The sequence below is a fragment of the Urocampus carinirostris genome, chromosome 9, assembly GCF_059441175.1.
Source record: "Urocampus carinirostris isolate Australia breed hairy pipefish chromosome 9, RoL_Ucar_1.0, whole genome shotgun sequence".
Classification (NCBI taxonomy): Eukaryota; Metazoa; Chordata; class Actinopteri; order Syngnathiformes; family Syngnathidae; genus Urocampus; species Urocampus carinirostris.
Window position 1 is genome coordinate 32938957 of NC_142357.1, and position 17460 is coordinate 32956416.

Below are 17460 nucleotides of genomic sequence, written 5' to 3' on the forward strand. Positions count from 1 at the left end.
GATTCAACCAGATGTTTGATCTTACTGTCCACACGGTCCAGTGTATTTTCCCTAATTGCTCAATCCACGTATTGAATGGATTTGGGAAGTACAGTCCTTAAACATGCCCGATTAAAGTCGCCGGCGACGATAAAAGCTCCGTCGGGGTGTGCAAGCTGCTGTTTATTGATAGCAGCGGGCAGGAGATTTAGCGCTATGCTAACGTTAGCATCCGGTAGAACGTAAACAGCAAGCACATTGACCACAGTTAGCTCTCTCGGTAGATAGAAGGGTCTACACGATACTGCTAGAAACTCTATATCGAGTGAGCAGTGTTTGTCAATGATTCGGCTGTTATTGTAGCGCATAGTCCCCCATAGTCCCCATATAGATAAGACAAAAAGTTTCTCTTCTTATGACAAAAACTGTGTTTTATTTAATTACATCCGTAATGGTTCAAAAGTCCGTTGAATTGGTCAGTGACCACCGAAACCTATTTGTATCATGCTAAATCGAAACATTCCCAGATATTTGAAGAATATATACAATGTTTTCATAGTTCCTTTGTGTTATGACTGTAACATTCTGGTTCATTTAATCTCATCAAACCACATGTTCCTCTTGATACTCTTTGTCCTTACTTAATTTTGTCTGAAATTCTTTTCTTCCACACAGCAAATTCCGGACGTCTCTCCCACCGGTCGCTGGACAACGTTAGTTCCACTGCTCTTTATTCTAGTTGTGGCTGCTGTCAAGGAGGTCATTGAAGATCTGGTAAGAATGACTTCAAATACAGCACTTTTTGAGTTTAGACTTCCACTCCAGGAGGCAGTGATGATTTAATCCCGATATGTATGCTCGCATCAGCTCGGTGGGCTTGCGGGTAGGGCACCCGCCCCGAGACTGGGAGGTTGCTGGTTCATACCTAAGACTTACAACATTGGTCCCCATTGCCTCTCTGCTTGGAGGGGTTGGAATTGGGGGGCTTGGTCACCTAATGACTCCCAACGAGACGTTGCAACGCATCAGTTGGGTTGAGCGAGAGGGCTGGGAATGTCTTCTTGGCTCTAGCCAGGGGTAGGGAACCTATTGCTCGGGAGCCATATATGGCTCTTTTCATGAGTACATATTGTCACGACCCAGAATGGAATCTCGGATCCAATTGCGTTTGTTTTAAAGGAATCTTTATTGGATTGAGCTGACAGAGCTTGCTTTGGAAGCCAATGGTTGTCAGTCGCTAGCAGCGTTGGACAGAATGGCGGTTCCGTGACAGGTAGGCAGAATCGATACGGCTTAGCGGGCGGGTCGATGGCCAGGGCAGGAGAGCTGCTCGTAAACGTGGGACAGAAACAGGTCGAAACCGAAGGCAGGCAGGAATCAACAGGAGAGGTCTTTGGTACTGGAATCTGGCAAAACACACAGAGAGACACAAGTACGGTCTAACCCTCACCTCTGGGCGCTGACAGCTTAAGAGGAGAGTGCCAGCCAATCAGAGAGCGCGCTCCTGCGTGCCAAAAGATTGCCCCAGGTGTCTTCATTTTGGCAATCATGACACATATGGCTCCAAAATAAAATGTAACTATTGCACATCTCTCTGTGCCGTTCCAAAGTCAAGTGATTTCATCCCGATTTTGGTCCATATAAAGCCGAAGCAACTTAATGCAGAAGTTCGACAAGAAACCGTTTAAACTGATAAATAAAAACGCTGGCAAACAAATTTGATTGGGTGAGCAGTACAGGTGGGCGGATCCCTGCACTCAGCGCAAGGCACTTCCCTCTCTCTATCTCTCGCTCAGTGCAGTCTACACTAAAAGTCAATATTCAGATTCAGATTTACTTTATTGTCATTCGTGTACACGTGTATACAGAACAAAATGTTGATACATCTGACCCGCACAGTTTCCTTGAGCGTCAGCCGGGATAGATAAGATTAACCATGTCTTCGTCAGAATTTTAGCGCAGCAGTTCGTCATCTCGCGGTTCGATGCCACTTCCAGTTGTTAAATGGTCCAGTTTATTGTCCAGAGTGCGAACGTTGGAGAGGAAAATGGATGGGAGAGGCGTTTTGAAGGGTTTAGCCTTTAGCCTAGCGGTTAGCCCGAATATGATGATATGCTTATCGTTTGCAGTCATTTGTGACATTTTTACAAAAGAACTTTGCATGCACATTGTTTTGAAACCGTTATTAAGGACACATTTCATGGAAAAAAATGGTCCCTGACCCCTGCACTAGGGGGATAAGGCTCCCGTATATACATACATGTATGCCTGCAAAAGCAGATATATATCGTGTGCATGTGCAAGCACGCTCATTTCATTTAACAAATATGCTTGCCTGAGTACCTTTAGAATTAGTTAACATACATATTATATGCACTAAGCTTTTAGCACAGCTTAAATTATCGTACCTACAAATCTGTAAACTTTCTCTTTGGAAGTTATTTTTCTCTATTATGTTCAAGTGTCAAGTTGTGCCCCCACCCTGGGCTCTATTGCAGTAGACCTGCTGTGTAGTTCTGTTTGCAGGTCCCAGTGGATAGCTACTCTATACCGTCCGATTATCCGTCTTACTGAACTCACAAGCAGAATCAGCGTCGGTATCGGATAGAAAAATCCGGAATTGAGCCATCCCTCGAAAGAAATGTCTTAAAAATACCCCACTCTGAAATCAACAAAAAATAAACAGAAGCTTGTTTAGGATATTGTTAAAATGAATAAAATATGTTGACATTTGGAGTAGTGAGCGCTCGTTTTGCAAAAATAAATGCATGCTAATGCGTATTTACTGTAATAATTATAAGTATAAATAATATATATATAATATAGTATAACAAATATAAAGTATCTATCTATATTTATCTATCTCTATCTATATTTATCCATCTCTATCTATATTTATCTCTCTCTCTCTCTATCCATCTCTATTTATTTATCTCTATATCTATTCCTATCTATCTATATCTCTATCTATATCTCAATCTCTCTTTATCTATCTCTCTATCTCTCGATCTATCTCCATCACTTTTTATCGATCTCTCTATCACTCTCTCTTTCTCTATCTAGCTATCACTCTATCTCTATCTATCACTCTATATCTATCTATCACTCTATCTATTTATATCTCTATATCTCTCTGTATCTCTTTATCTATCCATCTATCCCTCTCACTTTCTATCTATCTAGACATCTATCTAGACATTTCTATCTATCTATCTATCTTTATCTCTCTATCCATCTATCTATCTATCTATCTATCTATCCCTCTCTCTTTCTATCTATCTAGACATCTATCTAGACATTTCTATCTATCTATCTATCTATCTATCTATCTTATCTTATCTTATCTTATCTTATCAATCAATCAATCAATCAATCTATCTTTATCTATCTTTATCAATCTATCTCCTCTATATCTCTCTATTTATCCTTCTCTATCTCTTCTATATCTCTCTATTTATCCTTCTCTATCTCAATTTATCTATCTCTATCTATCTTATAGGGTTTCCCTTAATTCTGACACAGCGGTATTACTATGCCTTCATTTTGCTCCAGCACTTTCTCACTTTGGATTAAATTCATTTCCTCACCTTCGCCAGCAACAAAATAAATACAGGAAACGCGGATTCACGTGCATTATAGCTTCCGTTGCTTACCTGGAGCGTGTTTTGTGAGCGCACTGACAAGTAACAAGGTAAGCGATATAAATGCCGCACCAATCTGACACGTCTGGTTTGCGTCAGGGGCAGAAAGAAAAATGGCCGAATGAAATTAGCCGACAGCTCCTGCTCTCAATGTGATGAACGAGCTTACGCTTAGCACTGAAAACTTTCCCCGGTCTCGGCGCAGCTGGCGAAAGGTTGAAACCGCGTGACACCGTCCGCCTTTTCATTACACACAAGAATGCGTCGCTCGCGTGGCGTGATTCGAATGAAGCCTTAAAAGGCGACTGCACGGGACTGCACCAATTAGCTTTTAATTGAATTAGCAGTGGAGGAAATCGGCATAGGCTTAAGGAATGTAAACAGTTTCAGTGTTCTCGTTTGCCCGCGCCCCTGCGTCCTAGACTCATCATTTTTGCTGGGGACGCATAGTGTCAAGTCAACGTGCGTCCCTGGGACGCATCTTTTTTGACACAAAATTGTCATTATTACCCTTTTTTTTAACAAAGATTTACCGCACTCCAAACTTTTCGTCAGGCAGATCCGCCATTGTTGTTTTGGTCTCGCGGTTCGAGTTTTCGTCCGCACGCCGATCTCGGCAAACGAGATCTCGTTGTTTCGAGATTACGTCATTGTTGTGGTGGTTGTCGTCGAGGGAAGGTGAAGGCTAAGTATGCCTCTGAAAAAAGTTAGTATTAGGTGAAAATCAACACAAAATTGGTCATTTCTTCAGTGTCGGTAATAAGTCGAAACTTAACGCAGAAAGTGATGACAACGGCAATAATTCCGGCACGAAAAAACGGCGGGGAAATTCTTCGGAAGATCGCGAAGGCAAGGAAAACACGTGTGTTGAAGCCAACGATTCGACGAAAGAAAACAAACAAAAGAATACTCCTAGCAAGGACTTTTCTGCCAAAATGGACTCTATTATATTCCTGGTTATGCTATGAGGGGATGATAATGGATTGGACCTTGAGAAGGCATTACAACTGGGGCAGGACGGCAAACCATGAAGAATATATGAATTGGAAAATCTGAAGTGATAACTTGCTTTGTATTACCAATTAAATGTGATGATTAAAACTGCAGGCAGCACGGCGGCGCAGTGGTTAGCGCTTGTGCGGCACAGTTCATGTCATGGGAACCTGTCGTGGGTTCAAATCCAGCTCCAGACTTTCTGTGCGGAGTTTGTATGTTCTCCCCGTGCTTGCGTGGGTTTCCTCCGGGCACTCCGGTTTCCTCCCACATTCCAAAAACATGCATGTCAGGTAATTTGGCTGGTACAAATTGTCCCTAGGTGTGAATGAGCGAATGAGTTGTCTGTCCCTGTGTGCCCTGCAATTGGCTGGCAACCAGTTCAGGGTGTCCCCTGCCCACTGCCCGAAGATGGCTGGGATGGGCTCCAGCCCCTCCGCGACCCTAATGAGGATAAGCGGTACGGCTAATGAGATGAGAGATGAGATGAGATTAAAACTGCACGAATAGACTAATATTTCAACAATATTATTTTGTATAATGTACAATATTTTTGTGAAGTGGAAAATCTGAAGTGATAACTGCTTTGTATTACCAATTAACTGTGATGATGAAAACGGAATAAAAATATAGATTACTATAATTATTTCAGCAATATTATTTTGAATAATGTACAATATTGTTGTGAACTGAAAAATCTTGAAGTGATAACTGATTTGTTTTACCAATAAACTGTAATGATTAAAACTGAATGAATATATAGATTCATATTACATATTTGTCGCCGATTTACAATGTCAACCTCGATAACACAAAATTTTGGGGACCCATAGATCTCTGTTGGGACCCATAGATTTTTGAGCATGCGAGTCCCCGGGACCCACTTTTCACAGGTAAAATGAACACAAATTTTGTTGTGAGGGTAGTGAGAGGATATGCCAACGCCCTTCTTATCAGGGTTAGTGCACATTGCTGTTGCTGGATGCAACTCGACAAGACTCCAAACATCAGCACTGTCGACAATGTGACTTTAGTTCACTGCTGTCAAACTGCCGGCCCGCGGGCCGGGGGGCCGCGAGACAAAGCTGAGGGAAGCGCAAGAGAAAAACGAGCTGCAGGTTGAAATATGTCCACTTGATTTTGCCAAAGCCAGGTGCCTCTCACAAACGCTGTTCTTGTATTTCTTTCTTTCTCTCTCTCTCTCTCGTCCTCCCTTTTTATCTCACCTCCTATCTCTGTCTCTTTCACTCGCTGTCTCTCTCTTTCTTTCTTTGTTCCTCTTCTTCTCTTTCTCTATCTGTGTCTTTTTACCTTCTTTGGCTCTCCCTTCCGTTTTTTCCTTTTCTCCGTCTTTTCTCTCCCTCTCTTTCTCCCCTTCTCTCTTTCTCCCCTTCTCTCTTTCTCTCTTTCTGTTTTTGTTTGGATTTCTTTTTCTCTCTCTTTCTTTCCCCCTCTCTCACTATTTCTCTTTTTATCTCTTTTGTTTAACATTCTCTGTCTCTTGCTCTCCTTTATCTCTCTCTCTCTTTCTCCCTTTCCCTCTTTCTTTGTCCCACTCCCTCTCTTGTTCTCTCCCTCTCTTTCTCTTATCGTATTTCTTTTTCTTTCTCCTCAATCTACTAGTCTTTTTTTTTTTTTCTTTTTTCTTTCTTTTGTTGTTTCTTTTTCTTTCTTCTGTCTTTCTGTCTTGCTTTCTTTCTGTGTTTCTTTCTTTGTTTCTGTCTTTCTGTCTTGCTTTCTTTTTCTTTCTGTCCTTTTCATTCTTCCTACCTCATTAGTCCGGCCCTGAGAGAATGTTTGTTCTATCTTGTGGCCCCCGAGTTAAAATGAGTTCGACACCCCTGCTTTAGTTAGTAGAACCCAAGGGCAAATCATTGTGCCGATTCACATTCCTACTACCGATGACCAAGTAATGTCTTACAAGTAATGTCAAGAAATTGACCCGATAGAGCGATAATCGGCATTCCATTTTCTTCTTTCGTTCTAGAAACGCCACAATGCTGACAGTGTTGTCAACAAAAAGGAATGTCAAGGTACTGAAAACCTTCCAATGATGCTCTCTTTTGCCGTAACGGTATATTCTGACTTCCGACATTGGTATTTCTGTTTTTCTTTTTGTTATGTCACACAGTATTGAGAAATGGTGCCTGGGAGATTGTGCATTGGGAGAAGGTATGCAATGAAAACAAATCGGATTTCTTCCAGTCAAATCCTTTAAAGGCTAACTCATAATTACTCATCCCTGTTTTGTTTTGGAGACTCATTGCACGGCATCAGGTGGTTCGAGTTTACATTTGAACTGTGCAAAGAGTCTTTGTTTTTATGATTTGTTTGATTTTTTTTGTCCTTAACAAGAAGGCATTATCACATTTTTTTGTTGTTGTTTCCCATACTAAACATTAAAAGTAAGACCGGGCCTAAAAAAATCCAGCCCACACAGGCCCGTGAGTATTAAAGCCTGACCCAGCCCGTGCACGACAAATTACCTCAATTTGTTGGACCGAGCCTGAAGCCACCCTAATTTTCGCATTCCATTTGTCAGGACTAGGGAAGAGGAGGGTGGGGTCTAAAATAGACCACTTACATGTGGGAGAGCTATAAAAGTTGGCTAACGCTAGAAAATACACCAGGCATGAGACTTGATGAGTTTTCTTTACAACTGCAGTTGGAGGAGGACCTCAGACAGGAAAACTAGGAGACGCCAAAAAGGGCCATACAACTGATTAGAAATACACACTTTTGAGCAAATACATTTAAGCCTACTTGCCAGGAGCCCAAACCCGAATGTAATGATTGACATTTTATGGTCAGGCTCGGGCTTAAGATCTACTACACATTCTGCAGACCCGAATAATTCTGTGTTCTTCTTTTGAATCAGGGTCACCAACCTTTTTGAAGCTAAGAGCTAATTATTTGATTAGCACAATGTTGTATATATTTTAAAAGGTGGGTTAAAATAAGCTCAGTCAAGGATTAAATCATCTGCCTTGCATATGTGCACCAAGCAATTTACATATCTCAATCATAGGGTAATGTTAAATATAATTTTGTCAGAATTTATCATGTATTTAAGACACTGACCATGTCAATGATTTCTCAACCTAGCTAGAAATTTCCTAGAAATCACAACAATTCCTTACTGGTGAGTTGGGTGTCCATAGAGGGCTATTTGTTGCCCACGGACACCATGTTGGTGACCCCTGTTTTAAGTATTTATGCAGCAATAGAAAATATTACTAATTAGGTGCTGAAGATTGAAATCACTGAATAGTTTATATGAATATGTACGGTTAACATAGCATTTCCAAGCTATTTAGTGTCTTTTTCTCACAATATGTGTCTGATAATTTCCTTGCTGTATTAAATTCCATGCCCCTAGCTGTATTTGTGTCTAGTTCTCATCATTTTCATCATCGTCTTATGGAGTATCTGTCTCTTTTCAAATCTTGAATTATGCCATTTGAATTTCTTGCTCGGTCACAGTCCTTCTTTCCATTGTGTGCAGCACAATGACTGGTCTATTTTCACAGGTTGAGACGGGCGATGTTATTAAAGTTAATGACCGTGATTTCGTGCCTGCGGACGCTGTGGTTTTATCATGCAGGTATCAAGAGTCCGGTCTGGCGACTATCCGCTGGGATCGTCTCCGTCCTCTCTCTCTGTCTCCTCTTCCGAAAGAAATGATGATTTCCCTGCTTTTGAAAGAATCCACCATTTTTAGGCTTAAACTGAAAACGATCTCAAATCAGTAACAAAGATGTATAGTGTGACACTCATCATTTCTCTAGGTTGGAAAATAGTCATTTCTCTGGTTTTGCCCTTAATTTAAGAAATAAAAGACGATGAACCTTTAGGACTGACAGTCACTTTTCTCCTCTTTTTGTCCTTCCATCCTTGCCTCTCGTTCACCGCCACCCTTTCTTTTCTGCCCTTTTCCTGCTGCTGGCGTGTGCTTGCTAACACCAGGTGACCGTTGGGGAAGTAGTCAGAGCTGCCAACGGGGATCACCTCCCGGCTGACCTCGTCATACTATCGTCCAGGTCAGGAAATCCAGAGGTGTTGCAAAGACAAATGCTGGTGTCCAAAGCTCTGAGCAGTAGAGGGAGGAGCTTGTAATTCGCTCCCAGATTTTGCATGTTTATTTTGTTTTTATATTTTATATGCATGGCTCATCTAAACCCTACCGTGAAGCTTTTACTATATTTAAATGATACCAGGTCCTAGTAATGTAAACAAGTGTGACATAGACAAGTTGCGCGCGAATTGTTAAGGCTGAACGGCAACATTTGTGTCAGTTAATACCAGCCAATTGACGGTGCTCGCTGGACGCGGGAAGCAAGCCGCTCCCAGAATCGGAACGTGTTCCAAATGCGGAAGTGAATCTTCCGGAGCGGGACATCGTTGTGTAGTAGACGGAAAAACAGGTCGTGAGCCGGGACGGGAGATCAAAACGTGGTTGGGGTTAAAAAAACGAGTCATAGTCGGAGACAAACAGGGAAATCAGGAACGGACAGGTGGAAAACAGGACCGACGGGAGTCGGGGTCAAAAATGCTCGCCTTATGGAAACAGAGGTTTGCTGACGGACTGACAACAGGCGAGTGAAAGGACGGAGCTTAAGTAAGACGAGGAAGCCAGCAGCAGCTGGCGCCAAACGAGAGGGCACAGGTGAATGTAAGCAGTTATCATGACAAAAACATCGTAGATGATGACATCTGAAATAAGTACAAACATATATGAAAGCAGCAAGAAAGAGACTTAATTTTAGTGTTCAAAGTGAAATTAAAAAAAAAAAATGAATACACACAAAAATAAAAATTTAAGGCCGCAAGTTAATGAACGAGAATAGCGGTTCAGAAGACCAGTTCATATTTACAGTTGTTTAATTCATATATAACTTAAACTGTCTTTGGCTTCCATCCACTCAAAATAGTTAGTTTTGGTGGGATCAATCATAATGACAACAGCAATTAATAACTATTTTATTAACAATAAAATAAGGTATTAAATATTAAAGAAAATAAACATTAATAATAATGTTGATAAGTGTCATAGTATTGTTATACTTACCGTTCATAAAAAGATCTACTAGCTAGCACTGTGACTTACAGTATATAGTAGGCAATGGTAGCAAACTCTTACAATTACTTATCCTACTTACACTTATTAAGAGATTTGGCATTCAAGTAAATTGAAAACAGAAAGCCAAGATAACCTTGGTCCAGTCATTTCTTTCAATGATTTGCAGCAACAGGCTCCTACAGTGTTTCTAAAAAGACCTGTTTCATACACACAACAGCTGGGCATGTTGTTTTTACGACACTAAAAGTGCAACTCGACATACACATCTGCCTTTGCTATATTCAAGTCAAGTCATGTTTATTTGTATAGCCCTTAATCACAGAGTCTCAAAGAGCTGCACAGATCAGACTATTGCAAACTACAGACTATTATGACACCATTCCCTGATCTGAAACCTAAATGAGGACAAATAATACACAGATATTGTCAACATAAAATATAGGTTATTCATATGCTATGGAATAGAAGTGTGTTTTAAGCTTAGATTTAAACATTTCCACTGAGGTTGCAGATCGAATCTCGGGGGGAAGAGCATTCCACAGCACCGGGGCCGAATGGAGAATGCTCCTGGACATGCGGATCTCTTCTTGGCTCTTGGGATCACTAGTAGACCAGCATTTTCAGAGCGAAGGCTCCGGACCGGAACATAGGGGGATATTAAATCTGAAAGATATGAGAGTCCATGTAGGATTTGTATAATACAAACAGAACCTTAAAATCACATCTTTGCTAACAGGGAGCCAATGCAGGTTAGCTAAAATCGGGGTAATGTGATCAAACTTTCTTGTCTTAGTTAAAAGCCTCGCTGCAGCATTTTGTACCAGCTGAAGGCTCTTGATTTTGGACTTTGGGAGACCAGAGAGTAGTGCATTACAATCATCGAGACGCGAGCTAACAAACGCATGAATTATAATCTCTGCATCCGACTGAGACAGCGTAGTGTGAATTTTAGCAATGTTGCGAAGATAGAAAAAAGCTGTTGGAAAAATGGTTTGGTCTCTCAGGAACAGTCCTTTTATAGTTCAGATCATACCTCTCAGATCGGACGCACTGTGTTAAGTATGGAGAAATGACATCTGAGCCCTTTGGTGTTACCTGTGGTGTTCCGCAGGGTTCAGTACTTGCCCCCCTTTTTAAGCCATTTTTGAGATCTGATATAGCAATTTGGTGTGACATATTTGGACACCAACTGCCTCCAACTGCTTCAATTTTCATTAATGACTTCAGAAAATACTTAGCTGAGAAGACATTAAGTTTTATTTATACTTTAAATCTTTGGTACCTCCAATTTAGTGTCTACATGGTTCTTATTAAAGGGAACGGTTATTTATAAATGGTGTCAATTTACATGCTTAACATGCAAAACATAAACTTAAATCCAGCCATTTGTATCTGTCGGATTAAGACCCCCTTTAGCTGAAATTTTGAGGCAGCCATTTTCCTGTACGCTGACTTCTCATATAGTACAGTAAAATCCGAGTTCTGCATTTTTGTGAACGCAACATCCATCCCAGATTTGGATTGACCCACTCCAAAAGAAACTAACTCTATAAAGAGTAGCTAACAGTGTCCTGGCATGCTCTCCCGCCGTCCCTGTGCCTGAATTATGTTAGAAGCTCATCTGTCAACTCTGTTTCTTGCGGTTTACACACACTCGCATCACGCCACTCTGGAGTTTCCTTCCTTCTTTCTCAGCCCCTGTGCTGTTTAGTAGTTTATTCATCCTGCAAATAAAGAATCTTTCTCCTTAGTATTGCTTTTAAGCTGTGTAGTATAGAAGTCTAGATTTTTCTTTGCTCTTCAAATTAGCGCTACTACTACTATCTTCTCTTCAGTTTTACATCGTATTCAAATGATATGGTTACCAGAAATACTGTTTTCATGCATTGTTTCTTTTTCCCAATAGTGAACCGCAAGGAATGTGTTACATAGAAACATCTAATTTAGACGGCGAAACAAACTTAAAAATCAGACAGGTATGTCTCTCTTCAAGTGTTGTGTAATCACATTGTCGATTCTTGTTATCAGTGACACATGAAATACAAAATCTACAGGGTCTCCAAGTTACCTCGGACTTGAAGGACATAGACAGCCTGATGCGTCTCTCGGGAAAGATGGAGTGCGAATGTCCCAACAGACACTTGTATGAGTTTGTCGGGAATATCCGACTGGATGGGCACAGGTGGGTTTGCTTTTTGAGATCTTCGAATCTAAAAACATTTTAACACTTAATAAAGCCATCTATAATGCATTGTATTTATTAAATTATTCTCTAGTTCTGCCATACTTAGCATATTGTGCAGAAGTCTGGGGCAATAATTACAAAAGTTCACTACAGCCCCTTTATATCCTCCAAAAACGTGCAATTAGAACCATACACTGGGTAGGATATCGGGATCATACTAATAGTTTATTCCTGCAGTCCAAATGATTAAAATTGGATGATTTAGTAATATGTTTCACTTCACAACTCCTATTTAAGGACAACAAAAACATAGTGCCAGAAAACATCCAGACATTATTCATTCGGAAAGAGGGAAATTATAATTTAAGGGGCTGTAGTAAATTCATAATCCCAAAGGTGAGAACCACCAGGAAAAGTATGTGTGTGTCTGTGTGTGGAGTCAAACTTTGGAACAATTTACAAGACGAGATCAAACAATGTCCAACTATTCACTTGTTCAAATTTGAATATAAAAAAACATTACTGGCGGAATACAGAGATGAAGAAAATGGGGTATGAGTGATACGAGAGATTGGGAATAGTGCGACTAGAACTATGGTTAACTTTGTTGTTATTGTTGCTATTATATATAACTGTTATTATTGATATTATTATTATTGTTGTTATTACCATTGGTGTATTTAATAGGGAAGATGAAGGGGTAGGAAAAATAAGCATCTGCTTCTTACTACCCCTTTTCGATCATGTTATGTAACATTATTTTTGTTGTTGAGCTAATGTTTTTGTTCTGTTTTTATTTTAATGTTCGAAATCAAGTTTTCATTCATTCGTTCGTTCGACTTGGGAATTGTATATTCAATCCGTTTACGAAGTTTAGGAACTGCATGGTATTAGACTCATCGAATATGAAACGCCTTCAGCTATTTTTGTAACCCCTTTGACCTGTTCCGATATGAAACGTTTGATCCATTAGCTCAGAGCGGAGTGCATTGTCTGCTAGAGCACCTGGTTCACTCAAATTCAATTCTGCCTTTCTTCAAACGCTGCAAGGAAAACATTTATGAGGGATTGGATGCAATGTTAAGATTTTATGATTTGATCACCCAGGGATTAAAAAGCTTTCCCGAGTAAACAATTTTCAGAATTATATTTGTTGTTCCTTTTGTGTCATTTTGGTTGTTAGACCAAAATAAGAACCACAACATGAATTGAAACCTAAAGACTGAGTGCAGACTTTCTTTTTTTTTCCTTTACTATAGCACGGTGCCTCTTGGTCCGGACCAGATCTTACTAAGAGGAGCCCAGTTACGGAACACTCAGTGGGTCTATGGTGTGGTGGTGTACACAGGTCATGATACAAAACTCATGCAGGTAAGACTTACAGTATGTGCTTTGTATAACTGTTAAATTTTTTTGTCCAGAAAAAGAGGGCAGGCACAATGTCTCTTGCTTTTTATTGTTTTGCCATTTGGATATCAGTATGCAATGCACACTTTACTGCCAGCAGCGCTAGAGTGAAACTGTATTTTTTTTTTTTGAACAAATAATAGATAATTGCAAATCTTAAATAGAAGTAGCATAACTGTATTATTAAAGGCTGAATGATGTAGCCCAACATAAAATCATTTTTTTTTTAAATCGTATTCAGAAATTCTGGACAATTGCAAGTTGAGTGAATTGTAGTACACTATAATTATAATTTTTTCATATCCCGTGCAAAATACACAGGCATCAACAATGCTACATACTGCTACTGCTTTCGCTGGTTTACCCCTGCCTCATCATACGGGTTTCTTAACATCCATACTCATACTCTTGTTGCTCATCACTCTCCTCAGAGCACCCAAAACCTTGATTCACTCAATACCTCGCTCTCCATTCCACCAACTGCAGCCACATCACAACCCAAGCACCTAAAACTTTCAACTTCTTCCAGCACCTGTCCATTCAACTTCATTTCCAACACCATGCCCACTCCATCCTGTGAACACTTCATCACCTTACCCTTACCAACATTCACACATAACTTATGCCTATCACACACACTTTCAAACTCCATTTCCAACCTTCTCAATGTTTTATTTCTCTCATAGAAAGAATAAATCATCCTTTTTGAAACTGTTGTTTCTATTAAGATTTTTGAAGAATTTATAAAATAAGCAAATTGATCTAAAATATGATATAGTCTTGATTATTTAAAGTAAAACGTTGCAAAAATATACAAATGATACATAATAAACAAAAATGTCTTAAAATGAAAAATATTTCACTTATTTAGGATTTTTATGTTATGTTATTTCACTACTTTTCATTACACTATTGTTACGATGCTCTATTTTTTAATTATAACTTGGGTCAGTCTCGAAGCACTACATTGTAAAGGTATTCTGACAGTTTTATCTTGGTTTTCTCTTTGTAGTCTTTATTACATGTTTATTGCCATGTCTAATCTTTTTGCATAAAATGATTCACCATGTTGATATCAATGGCATGAAAGACTATTCTATTCTAACTTTAGCACATTTTTCTGCATTATGCTAAATATTTTTCATTTTGCAGGTCAACATGTATTGTTTTTGATAACGTCAGTAATTGTCATAATTGTGATCATTGATAATGTACTGATCGGGATTTTAATTAGATCATTAACAGTTGGTATTTCAATGTTTAATACCTGTCATGAACCAGAACATGATCAGGACGCATTACTCACACAAACCTTTTATTTTACGGGAAATGGGGAGTCATGCACGTTAGGCAGCAGCCTGGCATGAAATGATAGGAAGCCAGAGGCCGACGAGATCGATATAATTTGCCCTAGTTGATATCGGACGGATGGGGTCGATACCGGACAGGAAGAGGCAGACAGGATAGATAATGATACAGGATATCGAAAATAAACAGGACAGACTAGACGGGGACAAAAACTGGAGAGAATAATAAACAGGACAAAAATAGACGAGAACGAAACTGGCGTGAAATGATTGGAAGCCAGAGGCCGACGAGATCGATACAAATTGCCCTAGTTGATATCGGACAGATGGGGTCGATACCGGACAGGAAGAGACAGACAGGATAGATAATGAAACAGGATATCAAAAATAAACCAGACAAACTAGACGGGGACAAAAACTGGAGAGAATAATAAACGGGACAAAAATAGACAAGAACGAAACTGGAAACCGATATTAAACAGGAAAAAAATGAACGGGAACAATACCGGAGAATAGGGAGTACCAACAGGAAACATGACCGAGTCAAAAACCACGTCTTGCAGGGCAGAGGTTCGTTGGCGGACTGACAAAGGAAAAATGAGAGCACTGAGCTTAAATAGACTGAGAGCCAATCTTTCAATGAGCCGCAGCTGGTGCCCTACGAGCGGGGCCGATTGGGCGCCATGGCAACCGTGACAGTACCATCCCTCATTTTATTTATTTTCCAGAACTCTACTCGGCCTCCTCTGAAGTTGTCCAACGTGGAGCGCATCACCAACTTTCAGATCTTGGTCCTTTTTGGCTGCCTGCTGGCCATATCGTTGGTCTGCTCCATTGGCCAAACCATCTGGAAGTACCAGTGCGGCAATGACGCCTGGTACATGGACCTCAACTGTAAGAGTCCCTCCCATCCCGGAGCGGCACACTGCCTCTCATTGCACATATTTGATCTCACTTGTGTCCACATCAGCTTATTTCTTTGTCGTTTTCAGTTACTTCCTTAAATGCTGTATGTGCCTTTTTTTTCCCGTTTGTATTAAGTTGCCTCAGTTAAACGATGTTTCTCATAACAAGTGAAATATGTGGCAATGCGGGAATGATCCGATTCCCTGTTAAGCGATGCATACGTAGATGTGTTGAGCGAGAAATGGTTGAATATCACTGCGCTGCTGTACTTTTTTTGTTCCCTTTCTAATGTTGTTTGGTTTTGTTGTTTTTTTTCTTTGTTGTCGTTTTTTTAACAGCTCCAGGTAACAACCATTTAAAAGCCTTGGCCATCCGTGAATGAGCTCCCTTTACTAACCCCTTACTGAAGCCCTGCCTTTGCTAAGCAAATGAGGCCCCCTACCCTCGCCCCAAATACGGTTGCCCAACTTTGTATGGGCCCGTTCCCGTGGACAAGCACATACCAGGGATCCAACGATAGGTTTTCCCCTCCAGCTCTCTCATACACCTTTGTCTAGTTATTTTCAGTGCCTGATACAAACTGTTTCACTTCCCCTTCCATTTTTTTCTTTCTTTCTTTGTTTTGTCCCACGTGGAACACTTTGCCTTTCCCAAGCTTTACACAACCATTTCTCATTCATTTCCAGAATGAGTAGTTCTGTCCCTACCATTGCCTGAAGGTAATACAAATAGGCTCAACTGCAGGAAACGGCACATGTTTATTGATATTTATCTTTCAAATGTCATCTTTTGAAACCTTTACGCAGAGGAGTCATGCAAACTCTGTTGCAGTCTGACAGATTGATAGACGTTTGCGGCGATATTTGAAGTACTGTTTCCGATGTCATTTTTTTGATCTTTATGTTGGATGTTTGTAACAGTTCTAGAAATGTCTTTGACTTTTTAAAAAAAGCCTGTAGGGCAACCTTGTAGATATGTAGTTTATTTTTTGTATTTATCCACGTGTGTTTTAACCCTCGACAACTTAATTCGCTTTTAAGGAAATCCACATGAAGATAGAAAAGAACCTGTGATCAATTATTTCACAGCAAAATTGGAATTTAGATGGATAGATAGATGGATAGATAGATAGATACTTTATTCATCCCTGCAGGGAAATTCACACTTCCAGCAGCATCCCTGCGCTGAAGAACAAAACAATAATAAAGCAAAAAGAATACAATACACAAATACCCAATGTGACGTGTTAATACTCAATGTAGCGTGTTATATAGAGTATCTAGATAGTGCTACACAGAATACACACTGCAATAAAAATACGGTAATATGCAATGTGGGGGGTGTGGTTTAATGTGGGCCTTTACGCCGCCGGATGGAGTTAAAGAGCCTCATGGCATGAGGAAGAAAAGATCTCCTCAGTCTGTCCCTGGTACAAGACTGTGACAGCAGTCTGTCGCTGAAGCTGCTCTTCTGTCTGGAGATAATGCTGTGTAGTGGATGTGATGAATTGTCCATGATTGACCGCAGCTTTTCCAGTGCCTGTCTCTCAGCTATTGTTGTCAGGCTGTCCAGCTCTGTGTCCACAACAGAGCTTGCTTTCCTCACCAGTTTATTGAGACGAGAGGCATCCTTCTTCTTGACGCTGCCTCCCCAACACGTTGCCTCATAGAAAAGGGCGCTTGCCACAACAGTCTCATAGAATATATTCAGGAGATAGATACTTAATGCATCCCTGTAGGGAAATTCACACTTCCAGCAGTATCCTTTTATTGTTTATTAACAGAGTAACCGGATGGCCTCGGGGTGCTGTGTTTAGTTTAGCAACAGCGGAGTGGATGACGTCACACGCTAGGCCAAAAGTTTGACATCCCTGCAGCAGATGGAAATCTTTGTGCCAAGGGTTACACCACCTCGTGTTCACGTAGATAGCGAGTCCGCCTCCTCTCCGCTTCCCGCAGGCTT

General features: G+C 40.4%; 1 protein-coding gene across 4 annotated transcripts in view; it reads left to right on the forward strand.

Moving 5' to 3' along the window:
• atp8a1 (ATPase phospholipid transporting 8A1) overlaps positions 1-17460 on the forward strand; it is a 222770-nt gene that overhangs the window by 45239 nt on the left and 160071 nt on the right. For 2 of the 4 annotated variants that reach the window (XM_088343544.1, XM_088343546.1), the window contains exons 4-11: positions 655-753; positions 6601-6646; positions 6745-6785; positions 8144-8217; positions 11600-11669; positions 11748-11875; positions 13138-13249; positions 15321-15486. In XM_088343544.1, coding sequence (XP_088199670.1) covers positions 655-753; positions 6601-6646; positions 6745-6785; positions 8144-8217; positions 11600-11669; positions 11748-11875; positions 13138-13249; positions 15321-15486 — 736 coding nt within the window. Of the gene's footprint in view, positions 1-654; positions 754-6600; positions 6647-6744; positions 6786-8143; positions 8218-8579; positions 8654-11599; positions 11670-11747; positions 11876-13137; positions 13250-15320; positions 15487-17460 lie in introns of all 4 variants that reach the window. The other 2 variants (XM_088343545.1, XM_088343543.1) reach the window with 1 other exon arrangement.